This window comes from Microcebus murinus, chromosome 11 (genome assembly GCF_040939455.1).
Source record: "Microcebus murinus isolate Inina chromosome 11, M.murinus_Inina_mat1.0, whole genome shotgun sequence".
In the NCBI taxonomy this organism is placed as follows: domain Eukaryota; kingdom Metazoa; phylum Chordata; class Mammalia; order Primates; family Cheirogaleidae; genus Microcebus; species Microcebus murinus.
Window position 1 is genome coordinate 57,116,287 of NC_134114.1, and position 19,302 is coordinate 57,135,588.

Consider the following 19,302-nt stretch of genomic DNA (forward strand, 5'->3'; position numbering starts at 1 on the left):
ATGTATTTATTTATTTTTTGAGACAGAGTCTAACTTTGTTGCCCAGGCTAGAGTGAGTGCTGTGGCATCAGCCTAGCTCACAGCAACCTCAAACTCCTGGGCTCAAGCCATCCTGCTGCCTCAGCCTCCCGTGTGGCTGGGACTACAGGCATGCACCACCATGCCTGGCTAATTTTTTTCTATGTATAAGTTGGCCAATTAATTCTTTCTATTTATAGTAGAGATGGGGTCTTGCTCTTGCTCAGGCTGGTTTTGAACTCCTGACCTTGAGCAATCTGCCTGCCTCGGCCTCCCAGAGTGCTAGGATTACAGGCGTGAGCCACCGCGCCCGGCCTACAAAATGTATTTTAATATTTTTCATTGCATTTGTATATATTTATCACTATTTGGAGTAGTTTAGGGTTGTGTTGTTGAACATCCAGATACCACTTATAATATTGTTTATGAGGAAAAACAAGTGTGCCTTTAGGATACAGTATATTTGATAATTGAGAACTGTCTATAATTGACTTCTCTACCTTTATTTCATTAATATGGATCCTTTTTCAAAGGATCCAGACTGGTATTTCTCATGAAGAATATTTAGGCATTTACATAGTATACTGATCTTTTTTTACAAGTCAGCTTATTTGAAAATGTCCATTCCTTTTTGGTTGGGAAAAAGTGAAAAGTTAATGTAGTTTGACAATTGGGCATATTTTCAGTTTCTTTATTATAAATATGTTTTACATATTGGATTTTGTAAGTGTTCATATTATAGGGAAGGTCAAGGACTTAGGGGTACAGCGTTACTAGATGGTTAATACAGATTTTGCTTCACCTCACCCCTGAGTTATATATATGTAAATATAAGTAAGCTGGCTAACTGAACCAATTTATGGTCACTCTGAAATGTGAAGCCATTATAGAAGAATATGTGCTAAGCTTAAGAGCCTCATTACCTTAGTCTTTAAAACCATCTTGGAAAGTATATGTACTGTATATAGATTCTCAGTTTTTAATAAGTTGATTTTATCAGTTTTCTATGTAACAGATTATTTTAAAAACTGATGTTTGATACCCATATATTTGTATTTGTGCCCCTAGAGTCTTAAGATATTTATTAAGTGAAATTTCATTCTCCTTCTGTTCTGTGGTCATCCTCCATCCCAGAGCACTTGTCCTGCATTTCCAACTTCCCTTTGCACCTGGATGTCCTGCCTTTCCTCCTAATCAGTCCATTTACCCAGAGCACATCTTTTACCTGCCATCCCTGGCTTGGTCTGTGTCTCTATCTGGAGTATCTGTCTTTAGTCTGAGTTTGCTATTTCCCTGGAATTGCCCCAGCCTGTCCATTCCCAGAATTATTTGGTTCTTCCAAATCTGGTGTTTGTTGATTCCAAGAAGCCATTGATTATGATGCATGATTGATTTTTCACTGCGAGGGGAAGAAACACTGTTATGGCCACATTGATAAGTGCATGGTGATTCAGAAATTTTAAATAGGAATTTCAGAATTGAACTGTGGAATCATTCATGCTTTTCTCTGTTCCTGTGTTACTGTTAATACTTCCCATGTTGCTTCTGCACCCAGCTTAGTCCAAAACCGTGACTGGTTTTCTCTCTCCTCCAGCATCTTCCTCACAAGTGTAGCTTTTCTATGTCTTGCTCCCAAACTATTTTAAAGCACTGGCTTGCACGTCTTGGTACCCACATCTCCAGCCCTAATACATACACACAACAGACTGGATCCTTCCATAACTTATCGTTGTCCTGTAGACAGCATCCGGATTCCTGGCATTCAGGATCATCCACATCTTGGTTAGCCTGCTAGTCTGAATCTTGCTGTCTTCTTTACATGGACCTTTTTATTCTAGCCAAGCTTTTTAATCCATTATTTGCTGAACTTACCATATACACTTCTGTTTTTACTCCATTGTGCAGAACACCATCCCCTTATGCCTGCCTTTTTTGGTTGTCTAAGTTCCACACTTCTAGGGCTAAATCAAGTGCCACTCCTTTAGAAAGTCATTTCTGACCACTGTTGGAAATTCAGAAATCAGAGAGGCCTTTACGTTGCAGCTGATATCATCCATAACTGCTGCCTTGGTTTTTCTCTTTACGCCCGTGCCCTCCCTTAGAATGCATTGTAAGCCCCTAAGAGACAAGACAGATTTTGTTGCCTTCTAACACCTCAAATCTGCTAGTGTATGCAGTTAGGTGCTCAGTAGATGTTCTTTGATATGTTTTCTTTTTTCTTTTCCTGTGCCCTTCTCCATGTTCAAAGTTTGCTTTATTTTTTATTATTTTTTTTTAAGAGACAGGGTCTTGCTCTTGCTCATGCTGATCTTGAACTCCAGAGCTCAAGCAGTCCTCCCGCCTCTGCCTCCCACAGTGCTAGGATTACAGGCGTGAGCCACTGTACCCAGCCTTAAGTTTGCATTTTAAAGTTGGTTTCTGTATATGACATGTATGTACAGAACATGTATGTACATTTTAATGAGAGGCATGTATTTCTCCAGGAGTAAAACGCAGTAAGATTTACCACTTATCTTTAAGAATCTGAAAATTACTTTTATTTTTATTTTTATTTTTTTTTTGAGACAGAGTCTCACTTTGTTGCCCAGGCTAGAGTGAGTGCTGTGGCGTCAGCCTAGCTCACAGCAACCTCAAACTCCTGGCTCAAGCAATCCTCCTGCCTCAGCCTCCCAAGTAGCTGGGACTACAGGCATTCGCCACCATGCCCGGCTAATTTTTTCTATATATATTAGTTGGCCAATTAATTTCTTTCTATTTATAGTAGAGACGGGGTCTCGCTCTTGCTCAGGCTGGTTTTGAACTCCTGACCTCGAGCAATCCGCCCGCCTCGGCCTCCCAGAGAGCTAGGATTACAGGCGTGAGCCACCGCGCCTGGCCTGAAAATTACTTTTAAATATCAGTTTGGGTCATTACTGTCAATAGCCTATATTTATACTTTCTACAGTTAGATTTCAATAGTAACAGTATTAAATAATTAACATGGATATAATATAAAAATGATTCAATGGTTTTACAGTCTAGGTGCAGTGGCCCACGCCTGTAATTCTAACACTCTGGGAGGCCGAGGTAGAAGGATTGCTTGAGCTCAGGAGTTCGAGACCAGTCTGAGCAAGAGTGAGACCCTGTCTCTACTAAAAATAGAAAAATTAGCTGGGCATGGTGGGAATGTTCTTGTGATCCCAGCTAGTCAGGAGGCTGAGGCAGGAATATTGCTTGAGCCCAGGATTTTTAGGTTGCTGTGAGCTATGCTTACACCATGGCACTCTAGCCCAGGTGACAGAGTGAGCCCTTTTTTTTTTTTTTTTTCTTGAGACAGAGTCTTGCTTTGTTGCCCAGGCTAGAGTGAATGCCGTGGCATCAGTCTAGCTCACAGCAACCTCACACTCCTGGGCTCAAGCGATCCTATTGCCTCAGCCTCCCCAGTAGCGGGGCTATAGGCATGTGGCACCATGCCTGGCTAAATTTTCTATATATATTAGTTGGCCAATTAATTTCTTTCTATTTATAGTAGAGACAGGGTCTTTCTTTTGCTCAGGCTGGTTTCAAACTCCTGACCTCGAGCAATCTGCCCGCCTCGGCCTCCTAGAGTGCTAGGATTACAGGCGTGAGCCACCACTCCCGGCCCAGAGTGAGACTCTGTCTCAAAAAAACAAGAAAAGTTTTACAAAACAAGACCAGATGGGCAGTGTGCTTTGTGAATGTGGAAAATATGTGGCATTGGTTCTTATTTGTCACCAGAGGAAATACACAATAGACCTAAAGGGAATTCCCACGGCTGCAGATTCAGTTTTATTGCTGAGCTAGGCCCCTTCCATTTGACTATCCTAAGTCACCCCTTTTCCTCAGCAGATAATTATTTGCATGTTTTAACAATTTATGGTGAAGATATTTGTAGATTTTATATTGTTCCTTAAACATCTTTTTAGTTAAGAAAAAGAAGATGAGCTTATTCTTGGGTTTGACACATCCAGTTAGGGAAAAGAGTTATACAACTATGTACAGGAGATTCTAGTTTTAATTTAGTATGTAGGACTTTAAAAGTCATCTCAAGATCTTCAAAGATGGTAAACTCTTACCCCAAAGTTAAAGAGATGACCCTAGCACTAACTCCGACTGCCAAAGTACAGGATGGGGACTCCATAATTAAGCACAGGAGGTATCTTCTCTCTTCCTGCATTTGTTATTGGCTACTGGGTTAGAAGACAAGTTGAATAGGATTGGGGAAAGGAGTAAGTGGCACAGCGTCATTTGATAGTTTTTTCTATTGCACAGATTTTTAGGGAGTCTGAAAAATGGTTTTAAGCTGTTATCATTGATTGCTATAGAACCTGATAAAAGTTGAGGGTCCTTGCCCTAATTTTTGCTTTAAGCAAAGTTTTGTTTCAAATATCAGGTAGTTGGCCAGGCGTGGTGGCTCATGCCTAGCACTCGGGGAGGCTGAGGCGGGTGGATTGCTCGAGGTCAGGAGTTCAAAACCAGCCAGAGCAAGTGCAAGATCCCATGTCTACTAAAAGTAGAAAGAAATTAGCTGGACAACTAAAAATATATAGAAAAAATTAGCCGGGCATGGTGGCGCATGCCTGTAGTCCCAAATGCTTGGGAGGCTGAGGCAGTAGGATTGCTTGAGCCCAGGAGATTGAGGTTGCTGTGAGCTAGGGTGATGCCATTGCACTCTAGTCCAGGCAACAGAGTGAGACTCTGACTCAAAAACACACACAAAAAAACAAATACCAGGTAGTTGCTACCTATGTTAAGAGTTTATTGTTGGCTGGCATGGTGGCTCATGCCTATAATCCTAGCACTATGGGAGGCCAAGGTTGGAGGATTGTTTGAGCTCAGGAGTTCGAGACCAGCCTGAGCAAGAGTGAGACCTGGTCTCTACTAAAAATAGAAAGAAATTAGCTGGACAACTAAAAATATATATATATAAAAAAATTAGCCGGGCATGGTGGTGCATGCATGTAGTCCCAGCAACTCGGGAGGCTGAGGCAGGAGGATTGCTTGAACCCAGGAGTTTGAGGTTGCTATGAGCTTGGCGGACGCCATGGCATTCTAGCCTGGGCAACAGAGTGAGACTCTGTCTCCAAAAAAAAAAAAGTTCATTGTTATGATTGTGGGGAGAGGGGAGCTAGAAAGAAGGGAAAGGAAGATGTTTTTTACTTATTAGGCTAATATATCTAATTAATGTTTTATAGCTGGGTGTAGTGGCATGTGCCTGTAGACCCAGGCAGGAGGATCATTTGAGCTCAAGAGTTTGAGACCAGCCTGGGCAACATAGCCAGACCCCTGTTTCTATAAAAAAATAAATTAAATTTTTTTTAATTAGCTGGGCGTGGTAGAAAGAGGATCATTTGATTCCAGGAGTCCACTGTATCATAGCTGCAGTGAGCTGTGATGATGCCACTGTTCTTTTTTTTTTTGAGACAGAGTCTCGCTTTGTTGCCCAGGCTAGAGTGAGTGCCATGGCGTCAGCCTAGCTCACAGCAACCTCAAACTCCTGGGCTCAAGGGATCCTCCTGCCTCAGCCTCCCAAGTAGCTGGGACTACAGGCATGCGCCACCATGCCCGGCTAATTTTTTCTATATATATTAGTTGGCCAATTAATTTCTTTCTATTTATAGTAGAGACGGGGTCTCGCTCTTGCTCAGGCTGGTTTTGAACTCCTGACCTCGAGCAATCCACCGGCCTCGGCCTCCCAGAGTGCTAGGATTACAGGCGTGAGCCACCGGGCCGGCCTCACTGTTTTTTGTTTGTTTGTTTGTTTTTTAGAGTAGTCAAGTGTAGCAGTGAGAAGGGGGGAAAGTAGTAGAACAAAGAGGTCAATCTGTAACTGACTGAGCAACCAAGTGAGATAACTCACTACCTTCAGATCAGCCAGATGACGCCACTGTACCACAGCCTAGGTTGACAGAGCTAGACCCTGTCTCTTAAAAGAAAAAAAATGCTTTATAAAATTCTGCTTCATGTCTTTTAAGTGAATCAAGAGAACAAAATTATTTTCTAAAAATTGCACAACAGGCCAGGTGTGGTGGCTCACCTGTAATCCCAGCACTTGGGAAGCCAGGGTGGGAGGATAGCTTGAGGCCAGAAGTTGTAGACCAGTTTGGGCAACATAGCCATCTCTAGAAAAATAAAAAATAGCTGGGCATAGGGGCACACTACTGTATGTCCTAGCTACTTGGGAGGTCGAGATAGAAGGATCACTTGAGTCAGGACTTCATGGTTACAGTGAGCACAGTGAGCTATGATTGAGCCACTGCACTCCAACCTGGGTGACAGAGTGAGACCCTGTCCGGTAGAAAAAAATTAATAAATTTAAAAAAATTGCACAGGAGATGTGTCAGACTTTTTTTAAAATATGAAGTCTCTGTGTTGCCCAGGCTGTTCCTTAACTCTTGGCCTCCCAGAACACTGAGATTATAGGTGTGAGCCACCATGCCTTACAAAAGATTTGTCAGATTTTGAAGCAGAATTAATTCAAAGCTTTACTTCCCATGTCGCTGTTCTTTGTCTTTCCTATCTGTTGAGTCCTGCTGTGACTGGTGTGTGTTTTTTAATTTTTAATTTTAATTTTTTTTTAATAAAGAAACCGTGATCTTGTTCTGTTTCCCAGGCTGGAGTGCAGTGTCGTGATCATAGCTCACTGCAACTCCTGGGCTTAAAGTGATCCTCCTGCCTCAGCCTATTGAGTAGTTGGGACTGCAGGTGTGAGCCACCACACCTGGCTTGTAACTATTCTTATGTTGTATTGATTGAGCTTCAGTGCTGCTTCTTAAATCCTTTGCAGGCACGTTAAATTTTTTTTTTTTTTTGGAGACAGAGTCTCGCTTTGTTGCCCAGGCTAGAGTGAGTGCTGTGGTGTCAGCCTAGCTCACAGAAACCTCAAACTCCTGGGCTCAAACAATCCTGCTGCCTCAGCCTCCCGAGTAGCTGGGACTCCAGGCGTGTGCCACCATGCCCGGCTAATTTTTTCTACATATTTTTAGTTGGCCAATTAATTTCTTTCTATTTATAGTAGAGACGGGGTCTCGCTCTTGCTCAGGCTGGTTTCGAACTCCTGACCTCAGAGCGATCCGACCGCCTTAGCCTCCCAGAGTGCTAGGATTACAGGTGTGAGCCACCGCGCCCAGCCTAAATTTTTATTTAGATTCATCTGCATTCTTATTTAGTATGTTTCTCAGTGAATCCTCTCAAATTTAGCAAGCATGCATTTTTCACATCTTCCACATTTTAAATTCAGGCCTCTTTCCCTCTCTATCCCAAACATGCTTAATTCTAAGTAATCCAACTTTCTTTACAGTTTCTTTCTACTCCTTTTTGTGTGTGTTATTTATAGTACCATGAGCATTTTGTAGTTTATAAGCTGCACATGCCTACAGTTCAGTTTATTCCCTGGATTTTGTCAGTTTTGTCAGTTAGCAAAGTAGAAAATTAAATTATGTAATTATAACAGGCTATTGATTGGTATTTTACTTGTTTTTTTTTTGGAGACAGAGTCTCACATTGTTGCCAGGCTAGAGTGAGTGCCCTGGTGTCAGCCTAGCTCACAGCAATCTCAATCTCCTGGGCTCAAGCAATCCTACTGCCTCAGCCTCCCGAGTAGCTGGGACTACAGGCATGCGCCACCATGCCCGGCTAATTTTTTCTATATATATATTAGTTGGCCAATTAATTTCTTTCTATTTTTAGTAGAGACAGGGTCTTGCTCAGGCTTGTTCTTTATCATGAGTTATAGGAAATGGTTTTGACTAAAGTATAATGTTTAGTAAGTTGCATCTTTTGAAATGAAGTGATAAAATGCATTTCCTTTAAAATTATTTGCAGGTATTTAGGTTCAAATAGATTGACCAATTGAAGTTATAAATGCTTTTAAGGTAATCTAGTATTGGAAAAACATGAAACTTTATAGCAGAGAAAGCAGATTAATAAATTAGCAGTGTTAGGTGAGATGCTCTGGGCTTTCTGCAAGAGTATCAAGTTCAGTTGCTGTGTAACAACTTTGTAAAGTACTATTCTGTTTGAGGAGAAGAGGCCTGTCGGAAATTATAAATACGTTAATATTTTAATAGAATAAGTGATTTTCTGCCCTCAGTTGTTGCACATGTTTGTGTAGAGTGGTATTGTGATTTAATTAATAAGCATTCAATAACTTGATGTTTTTGTGTTGGCAGACAGTAGTATCTAAACTGTATTACATTTACTTTAGTGTCTCTGTAAAAGCTTAGTGTCTGAAGGTTCTCTTGCTGTTGAATTGTGGCATTTGATCACTTTGTAAATAACTTGAGGGGAACTTCACTATTGAGAGATGTTGCTGCCATTTTTTCCCCTTATTCTTTTTCAGCTATTTCTGACACCTGGCAGAAAATCATTTTCTAAAAATGTTCCATTTTCAAGTTAAGATAGAGGGCTTCTGTGAATGTACGTTTTCTTGCAAGAGAGAATTTTTACCTTTAAAACTGTAAAAGAATAGTTTATAATTCATTATAAAGACTCATTTTTGTTATTACACTTCATTTAGTTTTCAGTTTTATTGTCCTATCATTTCTTAATGTGTTTATTCTGTTTCTAATATGCTACAGACTTGAGGTGGTGAACCTAGTGGAAGTGAGCGCCTTTGCCACCAGTTACACCTGATTTCTAGCACCTGAGAGAGCTCACGATTAGAAATTGATTATTCCATGACAGCTGCTTTTACTTTCATAATCCTATTTTTCAGTTGTAGCTTAAAATAGATAATTCCACAGGTGATTTAGCCACTTCTGAAAAATAGGAGGGCACAGTAAGAGAAGCATGTATTATTTTCAGACTTCTCATACTGCATCTTTTGGAATAGTTGTTTGTAGTTTTAGATATTATGGCAAAGGGGATACTTTAATATTTCCTTTTTGATGTATAAACCAGAATACCTTAGGGGTGGGGAAGTGGAAAATAATGGAATATAAAACTTAACTAAAAAGAAAATGTATTGACTAGATGAGTGATGATTCAAAAAGTATACATGAATATATAAAAAATATAAGTCTTCATCCCTCTCCTCCCATTCCCCTCTCTGCTGGTTCCCCTTCTCAGTGGCAGCTACCCATAAGAGTTTGTTATGTATCTTTCAGATAGTGTCACAAAAATGTATAGATATCAACTTTAAAATTTGTTTTATTTTATTTATTTATTTTTTGAGACAGTCTCACTCTGTTGCCTGGGTGAGTGCCATGGCATCAGCCTAGCTCACAGCAACCTCAAACTCCTGAGCTCAAGCTATCCTTCTGCCTCGGCCTCCCAGAGTGCTAGGATTACAGGCGTGAGCCACTGTGCCTGGCCTAAAATTTATTTTATTTTGACACGTAATAATTGTACATTTTATGGGGTACATAGTGATGTTCCTTTGCATATTAATCAGATCGGGATAATCAGCATATCCATTTCAAACATTTATTGTTTTGTGTTGGGAACATTCAGTATCCTCTGAGCTATTTGAAACTATATAATTTATTACTGTTAACTGTAGTCATCCTAAAATGGTATAGAACACTGGAATTTATTTCTTCTATCTAGACGTAATTTTTTATCATTTAACAAAAATAGAGCTTGTAAAAAACTCAAATGGTAGCATACTATTTATTTTATCTTTTATTTCTCTTAAGGGGCTATATATCTTTTAGTGGCTACATAATACTTCAGTTTAATTGCTATTAAAATAGCATATCTTTGCCTGTATGTGCAAGTATATCTTAGGATACCTTTCTGTAAGGAATTGCTGAGTCAAAGGAAAGTGCATTTTATTTAAGTTGCTTTCTGTAGAGGATATGCCAGTTTACACTCTCAGACAAAGGAAGTTGCATTTTGTTTCTGTATTCTCTTCAACAGTCATATATTTTCAAAAGCTTTTTGATCTTACCGGTGAAATTTTAGTTTGCAGTTTTGCATTTCTCTAATGAGTGAATATTCATTTCCTTAGAAACTGTTTCTATGATCCTTTTCCATTTTTTACCCATCTTTTTCACCCTTTAAAAAAATTTTTATTTTATTTTTTTTGAGGTTGAATTTTATTCTGTGACCCAGGCTGGAGTGCAGTGGTGTGATCATAGCTCACTGCAGCCTCAGATTCCTGGGCTCAAGAGAGAGCCTCCTGCTTTAGCCTTCCCCAGGGGTTGGGGACCCTAGTGATAGCTTACATTGTTTTTCAAACATAGACCAAACCTTGTATACCTGAAACAAAGCACATTTAGTTGTGGTACTATAATTCTTCTTACACATTGTTAGATTTAATTTGCTAATATTTTGAGGATTTTTGTGTCTGTGTTCATTTGAGCTGTTGGTCTATAGCTTTTCTTTATTGATTTTTTTGTAACAAGCATTTGTTGAGTGTCCATATGCCAGGTACTATTCTAGTTGCTGAGGGATACAGCAGTGAACAAAGCAAAGCTTGTACCCTAATGGAGCTTATATTTCAGTGTTGGTAAGAACATATATGCAATAAAGAAACAAGTAAATATATAGTATGTTAGATGGTGAGGAGTGCTACAGAGAAAAGTAGATGGAGGAAGAAGGAGAGGAGTAATGGTGGTGGTGAGAAGCTAGCTATTTTATATAGGATTGTCCAGGAGGTTCCCCAATGAGAAGATAGCATCTGAGCAGGGACCTAAAGGAAGTGGGGTAGTTATATCTGTGGATATCTAAGCAAACAGTGTCCACGCAGAGGAAAAAGCAAGTGTGAATGAAATCCCCAAGGAAGGAGCGTGCAAAGGAGATCTTGTGCCTGGGACTGAGTAATACGAAGGAGCTGTAGATTTTCTTTCTTGTCTTTGTCTGTTTTTGGTATTAGGCTAATGATGGCCTCGTAGAATGAGTTAGAAAGTTTTACCTCTGCTTCTGTTTTCTGGGAGAGACTGTAGAGTATTTGGTATTTCTTTCTTAAATATTTGGTAGAACTCACTGGTTAACCTGTCCGGGCCTGATGCTATTGGAAGGTTTTTAGTTATTGATTCAGTTTCTTGAATAGATACAGGCCAGTTCAGATTATCTTTGTTTTTACTGAATTTTTTCAGTTCTATCAATTGCTGAGAGAGATGTGTTAAAATCTCTAACTCAGATTGTCAATTTGCTTTTTTTCTTTTTTCTTTTAATTTTAAAGAGATTTATTCTGAGCCAAATTTGAGGACCATGACCTGGAGCCATGTCCAAGAAGCCTTGAGCAATTGGACTCTTTGCTTCCTTTTTTTTTTGCTTTTGCAACCCAGGAGCACATTCAAGTTGCTCTGAATGTGTACTCTGTCTTTGTTTCCTTTTTAAAATTCTTTCCATTTTTGCTTCATGTACTTTGAAGCTCTATTGATAGGTACATATGCATATGTTATATGTTCCCAGTGAATTGACTCTTGTCTTTATGGAATGTTCCACATTATCTCTAGTAATACTCTGTATTTTGCACTCTGTTTGATGTTAATACAGTTACTCCAGCCTTGTTAGGCTTCCCTGTTTGATTTCAACCTATTTGTGTCTTTGTACTACACTTAATCTTAGCCAAAAGGCTGAGAAGTGATTGTGTCTTTATGTTTAAAATTCATCTCTTATAGGCAGCACATACTTGGGGCTTGCTTTTTTATCTATTCTGATAATCTCTGCTTTTCAATTAGATAGTTAAATTCACTTACATTTGATGAAATTCTTGACAAGTTTGGATTTAGGACTATTTTCTGTTTGTATCCTCTGTTTTTTTTTTTTGTTTTTTTTTTTCAGGTATGTACATGAAAATAGCCTCAGGTTTTTATTTCTCTTCTCTTCCCTGCCTTTTGAGTTAATTTAATTTTTATTTTTTTTCCCTGAGACAGAGTCTCACTCTGTTGCCCAGGCTAGAGTGCTGTGGTGTCAGCCTAGCTCACAGCAACCTCAAACTCCTGGGCTCAAGCAATTCTCCTGCCTTAGCCTCCCAAGTAGCTGGGACTACAGGCATGTGCCACCATGCCCAGCTAATATTTTCTATATATTTTTACTTGGCCAATTAATTTCTTTCTATTTTTTATAGAAATGGGGTCTTGCTCTTGCTTAGGTTGATTTCTAACTCCTGATCTTGAGCGATTCTCCCACCTTGGCCTCCCAGAGTGCTAGGATTACAGGCGGGAGCCACCGCGCCCAGCCAATATTTTTAGAATATAACTTTAATCCATTGGGTTGATGGCTATAAATTTCCTGAAATATTTGTTCTTTTAGTATTTGTCATAGGCATTATACCATAAAGTTAATATTGCACTACTTCATTGTAAGTATAAGAACATGTATGTATCAGGGTAGATGCATCTCCATCCCTGTCCTTTGTGCTGTAGATGTCAATAATATAATACATAATATGTATTATAGTCATATACATTATAAACCTCACAATATAGTATTATAATTTTTGCCTTAAACACTCATGTATAGAAATTGAGAGGAAAAATAGTCTACTTGTTTATTTACTGTTTCCAATAGTCTTTTTTTTAATTATTTTATTTTATTTTTTTAGAGATGTGGTCTTGCTCTTGCTCAGGCTGGTATGGAACTCCTGAGCTCAAACGATCTGTCCACCTCGGCCTCCCAGAGTGCTAGGATTACAGGCTCCAATAGTCTTTATTCTTTTCTGAAGATCTAAGTTGCCATCTGTATCATTTCCCTTCAACCCTCATAACTTTTTTAAAAAAGGAAAACATTTCTTATAGTGTCTGTCTACTGGTGATGAGTTCTTTGTTTTCATTTATCTGGGAATATGTTTATTTTAATCACTGTTCTTGAAGTGTATTTTCTTGAATGGAATTCTGGGTTGACAGGTGTGTTCTGTTTTTTTTCCCTTCTGTTCTGTATTGATTTTTATTTGAAGTCAGCATTCATTGGTATGATTGTTCCTCTCATGTGGTGTTTTTGTCTCGCTGTTTTCAGAATATTTTCTTTTTGATTTCTAGTAGTTTGACTATGATAAGCTTAGTTGTGGGGAACTTTTTGCATTTATTGTCTCGGGGTTCTCAGCTTTTCATGAATATTTAAATTAGTGTTTCACCAAATCTCAAATCTGGCATTTTTTCTCCCTCCCCCCCCCCCCCACAGAGTCTTGCTGTGTTGCCTAGGCTAGAGTGAGTGCCCTGGCATCAGCCTAGCTCACGGCAACCTCAAACTCCCTGGGCTCAAGCGATCTTCCTGCCTCAGCCTCCCAAGTAGCTGGGACTACAGGCATGCGCCACCGTGCCCAGCTAATTTTTTCTATATATATTAATTGGCCAATTACTTTCTTTCTATTTATAGTAGAGACGGTCTCGCTCTTGCTCAGGCTGGTTTCGAACTCCTTACCTCGAGCAATCCGCCCACCTCGGCCTCCCAGAGTGCTAGGATTACAGGCGTGAGCCACCACACCCGGCCAATTTTTTTTCTTGAAATAATTTTTCTGATCCATTTTTTTCTTCTGGAACTCCAACTAAATGTATATTAATACCTATTAATACTGTCCCATGGGTCCCTGAGGCTTTATTTTTTCTGTTTCAGACTGGACACATTTTCTGAATTTATCTTCAAGGTCACTACCTGTCCAGTGAATTTTTTATTTTCAGTATTGTGTTTTTCATTGTAAGATGTCCTTTTATTTTTTTAGTTTCAGCTTCTACTTTGAGATTTTCAGTTTGTTTATTCTTTATGAGCATATTTCTTTTATGTCCATTGACATCATTGTAAATAACTGAAATGTTTGTCTGCTGTATCCAAATATGTTTAATCTTGAGATTGGTGTCCATTGATTGCTTTTTGAGTATTGTGTTTGTTTTCCTATAGGTCTGTTAATTTTGGATTATGTCCCAGACATTCTGAATGAGATGCATTATTAGAGTCTCTGGATTCTGTTATGTTTCCCCAAAGGTTATTGATTTTTATAGTTTTGTTTTTAGCAGGCAGTCAAGTTGATTGGATTCAAACTGCAAACTCCGCCTCTTTTATAGAAGACAGCAGCTGAAATATTAAGTTTTTATTCTTAAATTTTATCTAGATTGCTTAGAACTGTCCTGTGTGTGGATCCAGTGATCAGCCAGAGATTTGAGTAGAGTTTATATACAAATTTGGGGTTTCCACTTCTTAGACTGTCTCCTTCTCAGCCTTGCTTCCTCATTTTCTAGTTCCTGTGGTTGTCCTGCAATCTGTTGTCAAGCCAGCAAGACTGTGGGTTTCTATCTGAGTTTTAGCCATACCTCTTCCCTCTTTTAGGACCCACTGGGACATATCCTCAGGCTGAAAACCATGAATAAAAAATTACCCAGATCCTTCCTGCTTCCAAGGGATTGTTGATGACCCTTCTAGTTTCTGCCTACTTTAGTCACTCTGTAGCACCTCCAGGTAGTTGCTTTATAATATTTTGCCCCAGGGTTTGTGGTTATTCTTGGTGGGAAAGTTGATCTGATAGAACTACTCGGCCAATACCAGAAGGGGAAATACCAGAAGTGGAAATTCTGTATATTATCTTTGAAAGTTGGGATGACAGGGGCCTTATAAAAACAGAATGATAGCAAATATTTGTATAGCAATTGTTATGAAAGCACTTTAAATGTAGATTATGTGATTTATGATGATTGTTTTTGCCTACTGTATCATTAACAAAGGGTGTAGGCGCTGCTGCACATTGTGCCAAAAACTTGGACAGGAAATGAATCTGAAGTCTAAATTCAGCATAATTGTACATATAAAATGATGTGATAGCTAAAAGTAAGAAAGTAGGGAGGAAGATAATAATGGAAACTATAGGTATGAGAAAAAAATAGAAAAATTTTGTGCTTTTGGAAAGATAATATGTCACTTGGGAAAGCGGAGACAAAGTATGAATATGTGAAAGTATTGTCTTGCTACATAGTTCTTTCAGTTCTTTAAATAAAGCTTCTTTGGGTAGCCTTTTTCTTTATTTCTCTACCTACTCAAAGCTGGGCCATAGTTTACCAGTATCTCCCCACCTCTTCATAGGACCCTTGGTTTTATGGTATTGGTTTTGTTCTTTTTAAATGTTTATACTCATAATATTTCACAGTTTGAAATTTTTACAAAACATGTTTGGTTTCTCTTTATTCACTATAAGTTCTATGAGGACTAGGATCATGTTTTTGGATGCCCAGCTCCTAAGCCAATGCTTCACATGTATTATTAGATGCTCAGTCAACAGTTGAGGTTTAAATGAGTGAATGTACACACATGTACCCACACACATGCATACCATACATGGTTACCAAGGAATGCAAAGAGAGTTATAAACATACATCTATTATAGCCTGTCTTAAACTGTTCAGTAGAGGTGAGGGTGTTTTTTGTTGTTGACTTTGATTTTGAAGGAGGTGTTAGGCAGGAATCGAATAAAGTTGTTGAGGAAGTGTTGCAAATTGGGATGAGGAAAGAAGTGGCAGGAAGATTTGGGGTGAAATTAAGATAATATTAGCAAGAGCTGATAAACTACTTTGTAAATTAGCAATGAAGAGGCTTTCTAAAAAGTTACTTTTTTTGGAGACAGTCTCACTCTGTTGCCCAGGCTAGAGTGCCATGGCGTCAGCCTACCTCACAGCAACGTTAAACTCCTGGGCTTAAGCAATCTTTCTACCTCAGCCTCCCGAGTTGCTTGGACTACAGGCATGCACCACCATGCCCAGCTAATTTTTTCTATATATTTTTAGTTGTCCAGCTAATTTCTTTCTATTTTTAGTAGAGATGGGGGTCTCGCTCTAGTTCAGGCTGGTTTTGAACACCTGACCTTGAGCTATCCTCCCGCCTAAGCCTCTTAGAGTTCTAGGATTTTAGGTGTGAGCCGCTGTGCCTCGCCTAAAAAGTTATTTTTAAAAATTTTCTAATGAATTTGGAGACTACTAGATGGTGGAAAAAATTTTGAAGGGTTAAGCCTAGGCTGGTAGTATTGAGCCCCAAAAAAATGATTCAGGCAGTGGTCTCAAATGTGAGACACCTGAAGCATGGAGACTGCGATAAAAATCAAGTAGTGCCGTTAGTTCCCGCTTGCTTCTGTGTTTTAGGGTTTCAAGTTCCCGAAATGATAGTGAGTTCAAAGCAAGTATTTATAGGTTATTATAATTCGTTTTCTTACTAGCAAAATTTTCTTGTTTCACAGCTCTTGGATAAGCACAAGAATACAGAGAGCATGGTGGAGCTTCTGGACTTGTATCAGATGGAAGATGAAGCCTACAGCAGCCTCGCGGAAGCTACAACTGAGCTGTATCAGTATTTACTACAGCCATTCCGAGACATGAGGGAACTTGCCATGCTACGAAGACAGCAGATCAAGGTATTTTTCTTTCCTTTCCTTTCTTTTCCTTTTCCTTTTTCTTTTCTTTTTTTTTTTTTTTTTTTTTTTATTGAGACTAAATAGTAGGCTGCCTATTTGAAAGTTCTCTGCCTGGCTGGCCATGCATATTAATTACTAGAAGAGCTTTAAAAAAATGGAGATATCTGGTCGTTTTCCCTCAAAGATTCTAGGTTCGTAGATTTGGGTTATAGCCAGAGCATCTCATTTTTAGAGCATCTCAGGAGCTGATTCTGCTGAGTAGCCAGGATTGGGAATAGCCTAGAAATAATGTGGTCTAGTTAGCATAAAGTTGTAAATAGATTGGGAGATCCCCATCTTCCCCCTTTTCCTATGTTTCCCCTCCTTTTCTACTCCTGTCTGCCTTTTAATGTTTTGTGTACTGTGTAGTTTTAGACTTCTTTGCCAGAAGTTTTGGAGACATTTATTTTTGAGAAGAACTTGTTAGAGGCAAGCATTTAAAGGTTTTGATTTTTAGCCGATCTCAAGTCATGTTACTATGTATAATTCACATAAAAATGTTGTTGAATTAGGACATTAAAACTTTTTGCCCCTCTCTCCCTCTGTATCCCCTTTAGAAAAAAGAAATTCTTTTTGCATGATGGGTTAAATTGGAACATTATGTAAGATTGTGTGTTTGATGAAAACAAAAGACTAGTCATATTTTTATCCTCCTGTAACTGTGAAGCTATCTTTATGCAATGACACTTCTACAGGGCTACAGGGCCAAATGTACGGTTGCTGTGATATTGTATGTTGTACTTCTAATTAGTGAAACCAAGTGGCCAGCCTGAGCAAGAGCAAAGACACTGTCTCTTCCAAAAATAGAAAAATTAGCTGGCCATGGTGGCATGTGCCTGTAGTCCCAGCTACTGGGGAGCCTGAGGCAGGAAGATCTTTTGAACCCACTAGTTTCAGGTTACTGTGAGCTAGGCTGACACCATGGCACTCTAGCCAGGGCAACAGAGCGAGACTCTTGTCTCAAAAAAAAGACCATGAAGCAAATTATGAAGATAATTTCAGCCAAATAACTTAAATAATTGGAGCCTTTGTTTCTGTGATTAGAATGTATTTTTGTTACTAAGTGAGACTAAGTATATTACTAAAAATGTTTTCCTGGCTCAAACTATCAGATTAGTCTTCTGAATCTTTTTTCTGAATTATTTTTATTTATTTTGTTTTTCTTTCTTTCTTCTTATGACTTTTTTTTTTTTTTTTTTTGAGACAGTCTCACTCTGTTGCCTGGGCTAGAGTGCCGTGGCATCAGCCTAGCTCACAGCGTCCTCAAACTCAAGTGATCCTCCTGCCTCAGCCTCCTGAGTAGCTGGGACTACAGGCATGTGCTACCATGCCCAGCTAATTTTTTCTAAATATTTTTAGTTGGCCAATTAATTTCTTTCTATTTTTAGTAGAGACAGGGTCTCGCTTTTGCTCAGGCTGGTCTTGAACTCCTGACCTTGAGGGATCCTCTCACCTCGGCCTTCCAGAGTGCTAGAATTACAGGCATGAGCCACTGCGCCTGGCCATAAATCTTAATTTAGTAAGATCTGTAGTAGTTTTTGTATTAACAAGATACAGAATCAGTGGCTAAAATAGAGTAAGAAATAATGTTTCACCCTAACAGTAGTGCCATTGGTGCGATATGTGCTTTGCACATGGAGCTAATCAATCATCAATTTAAAAACCTTGGACCAGGCGTGGTGGCTAGCGCCTATAATTCTAGCACTCTGGGAGGCCAAGGTGGGTAGATCGTTTGAACTCAGGAGTTAGAGACCAGCCTGAGCACCAGCGAGACTCTGTCTCTACTAAAAATAGAAAGAAATTAGCTGGACAACTAAAAATATATAGAAAAAATTAGCTGGGCATGGTAGTGCATGCCTGTAGTCCCAGCTATTCGGGAGGCTGAGGCAGAAGGATTGCTTCAGCCCAGAAATTGGAGGTTGCTGTGAGGTAGGCTGATGCCACACCACTCTAGCCTGGGCAACAGAGTGAGACTCTGTCTCGGAAAAAAATAAAAAACCTTAAGGTAGGCCGGGCGCGGTGGCTCACGCCTGTAATCCTAGCTCTTGGGAGGCCGAGGCGGGCGGATTGCTCAAGGTCAGGAGTTCAAAACCAGCCTGAGCAAGAGCGAGACCCCGTCTCTACTATAAATAGAAAGAAATTAATTGGCCAACTGATATATATATAAAAAAAAATTAGCCGGGCATGGTGGCGCATGCCTGTAGTCCCAGCTACTCGGGAGGCTGAGGCAGAAGGATAGCTGGAGCCCAGGAGTTTGAGGTTGCTGTGAGCTAGGCTGACGCCATGGCACTCACTCTAGCCTGGACAACAAAGCGAGACTCTGTCTCAAAAAAAAAAAAAAAACAAAAAAAACAAAAAAAAAACCTTAAGGTAAGAGGGAAAGGAAGGTAGTTGAATGTATATATATATCAATTTCGGTATTATTAATATTTGAATTTATTATTGTGGAATCTTATTTTCTTCAGACAGTGAAGAAATATATGTGTTGAATTGATGGTGTTATAAATTTATTTTGCAAGTACATTAACTTACAGTTACATTGATTAGTCCAAATTGTTACTGCTCCCATGTCTCAGAAATGATTGCACTATTTCTGGATCTAATAATGTGTGGTAGGACTCTTTGACAATTCTGGGTGGAGTTACTTGGATCTAGGGCTTTCTTTTCATGTTTTTGGTAAGTGAACAATCTCAGGCCCATAAAATCTCAATTTGAAACCTTGGCAAGATATCAAGGGGTGAAGCTAAAGTTGTGGTTATAGAGAAATTTATTGCTTTAAATTTTCATGTTAGGAGCAGAAGAAAGATCTGAAATCAATTCTCTAAGCTTCTACCCTAAGAAAAATGAGCAGCTTAAAACAAAGTTAAATAAAATTGGAAAAAAATTGAGTAGAAATCAGTGAGAAACGAGACAGCAGATAAAAATCAGTGAAACCGGCCGGGCGCTGTGGCTCACGCCTGTAATCCTAG

The 19,302-nt window shown here is 39.2% G+C and overlaps 1 protein-coding gene and 1 long non-coding RNA gene across 3 annotated transcripts in view; one reads left to right on the top strand and one right to left on the bottom strand.

The window, feature by feature from the left end:
- The window catches only part of JMY (junction mediating and regulatory protein, p53 cofactor), a 98,132-nt gene that overhangs the window by 15,213 nt on the left and 63,617 nt on the right, over window positions 1-19,302 (top strand). For both annotated transcript variants that reach the window (XM_076008141.1, XM_012766775.3), the window contains exon 2: window positions 16,121-16,294. In XM_076008141.1, the coding sequence (XP_075864256.1) occupies window positions 16,121-16,294 (174 nt within the window). The remainder of the gene's footprint in view (window positions 1-16,120; window positions 16,295-19,302) is intronic.
- LOC142873742 (uncharacterized) lies at window positions 18,302-18,776 on the bottom strand. Its single transcript, XR_012921700.1, has 2 exons — window positions 18,698-18,776; window positions 18,302-18,332 (listed from the first exon to the last, which is right to left on the bottom strand). It is a non-coding gene; the product is annotated as an uncharacterized LOC142873742 (long non-coding RNA).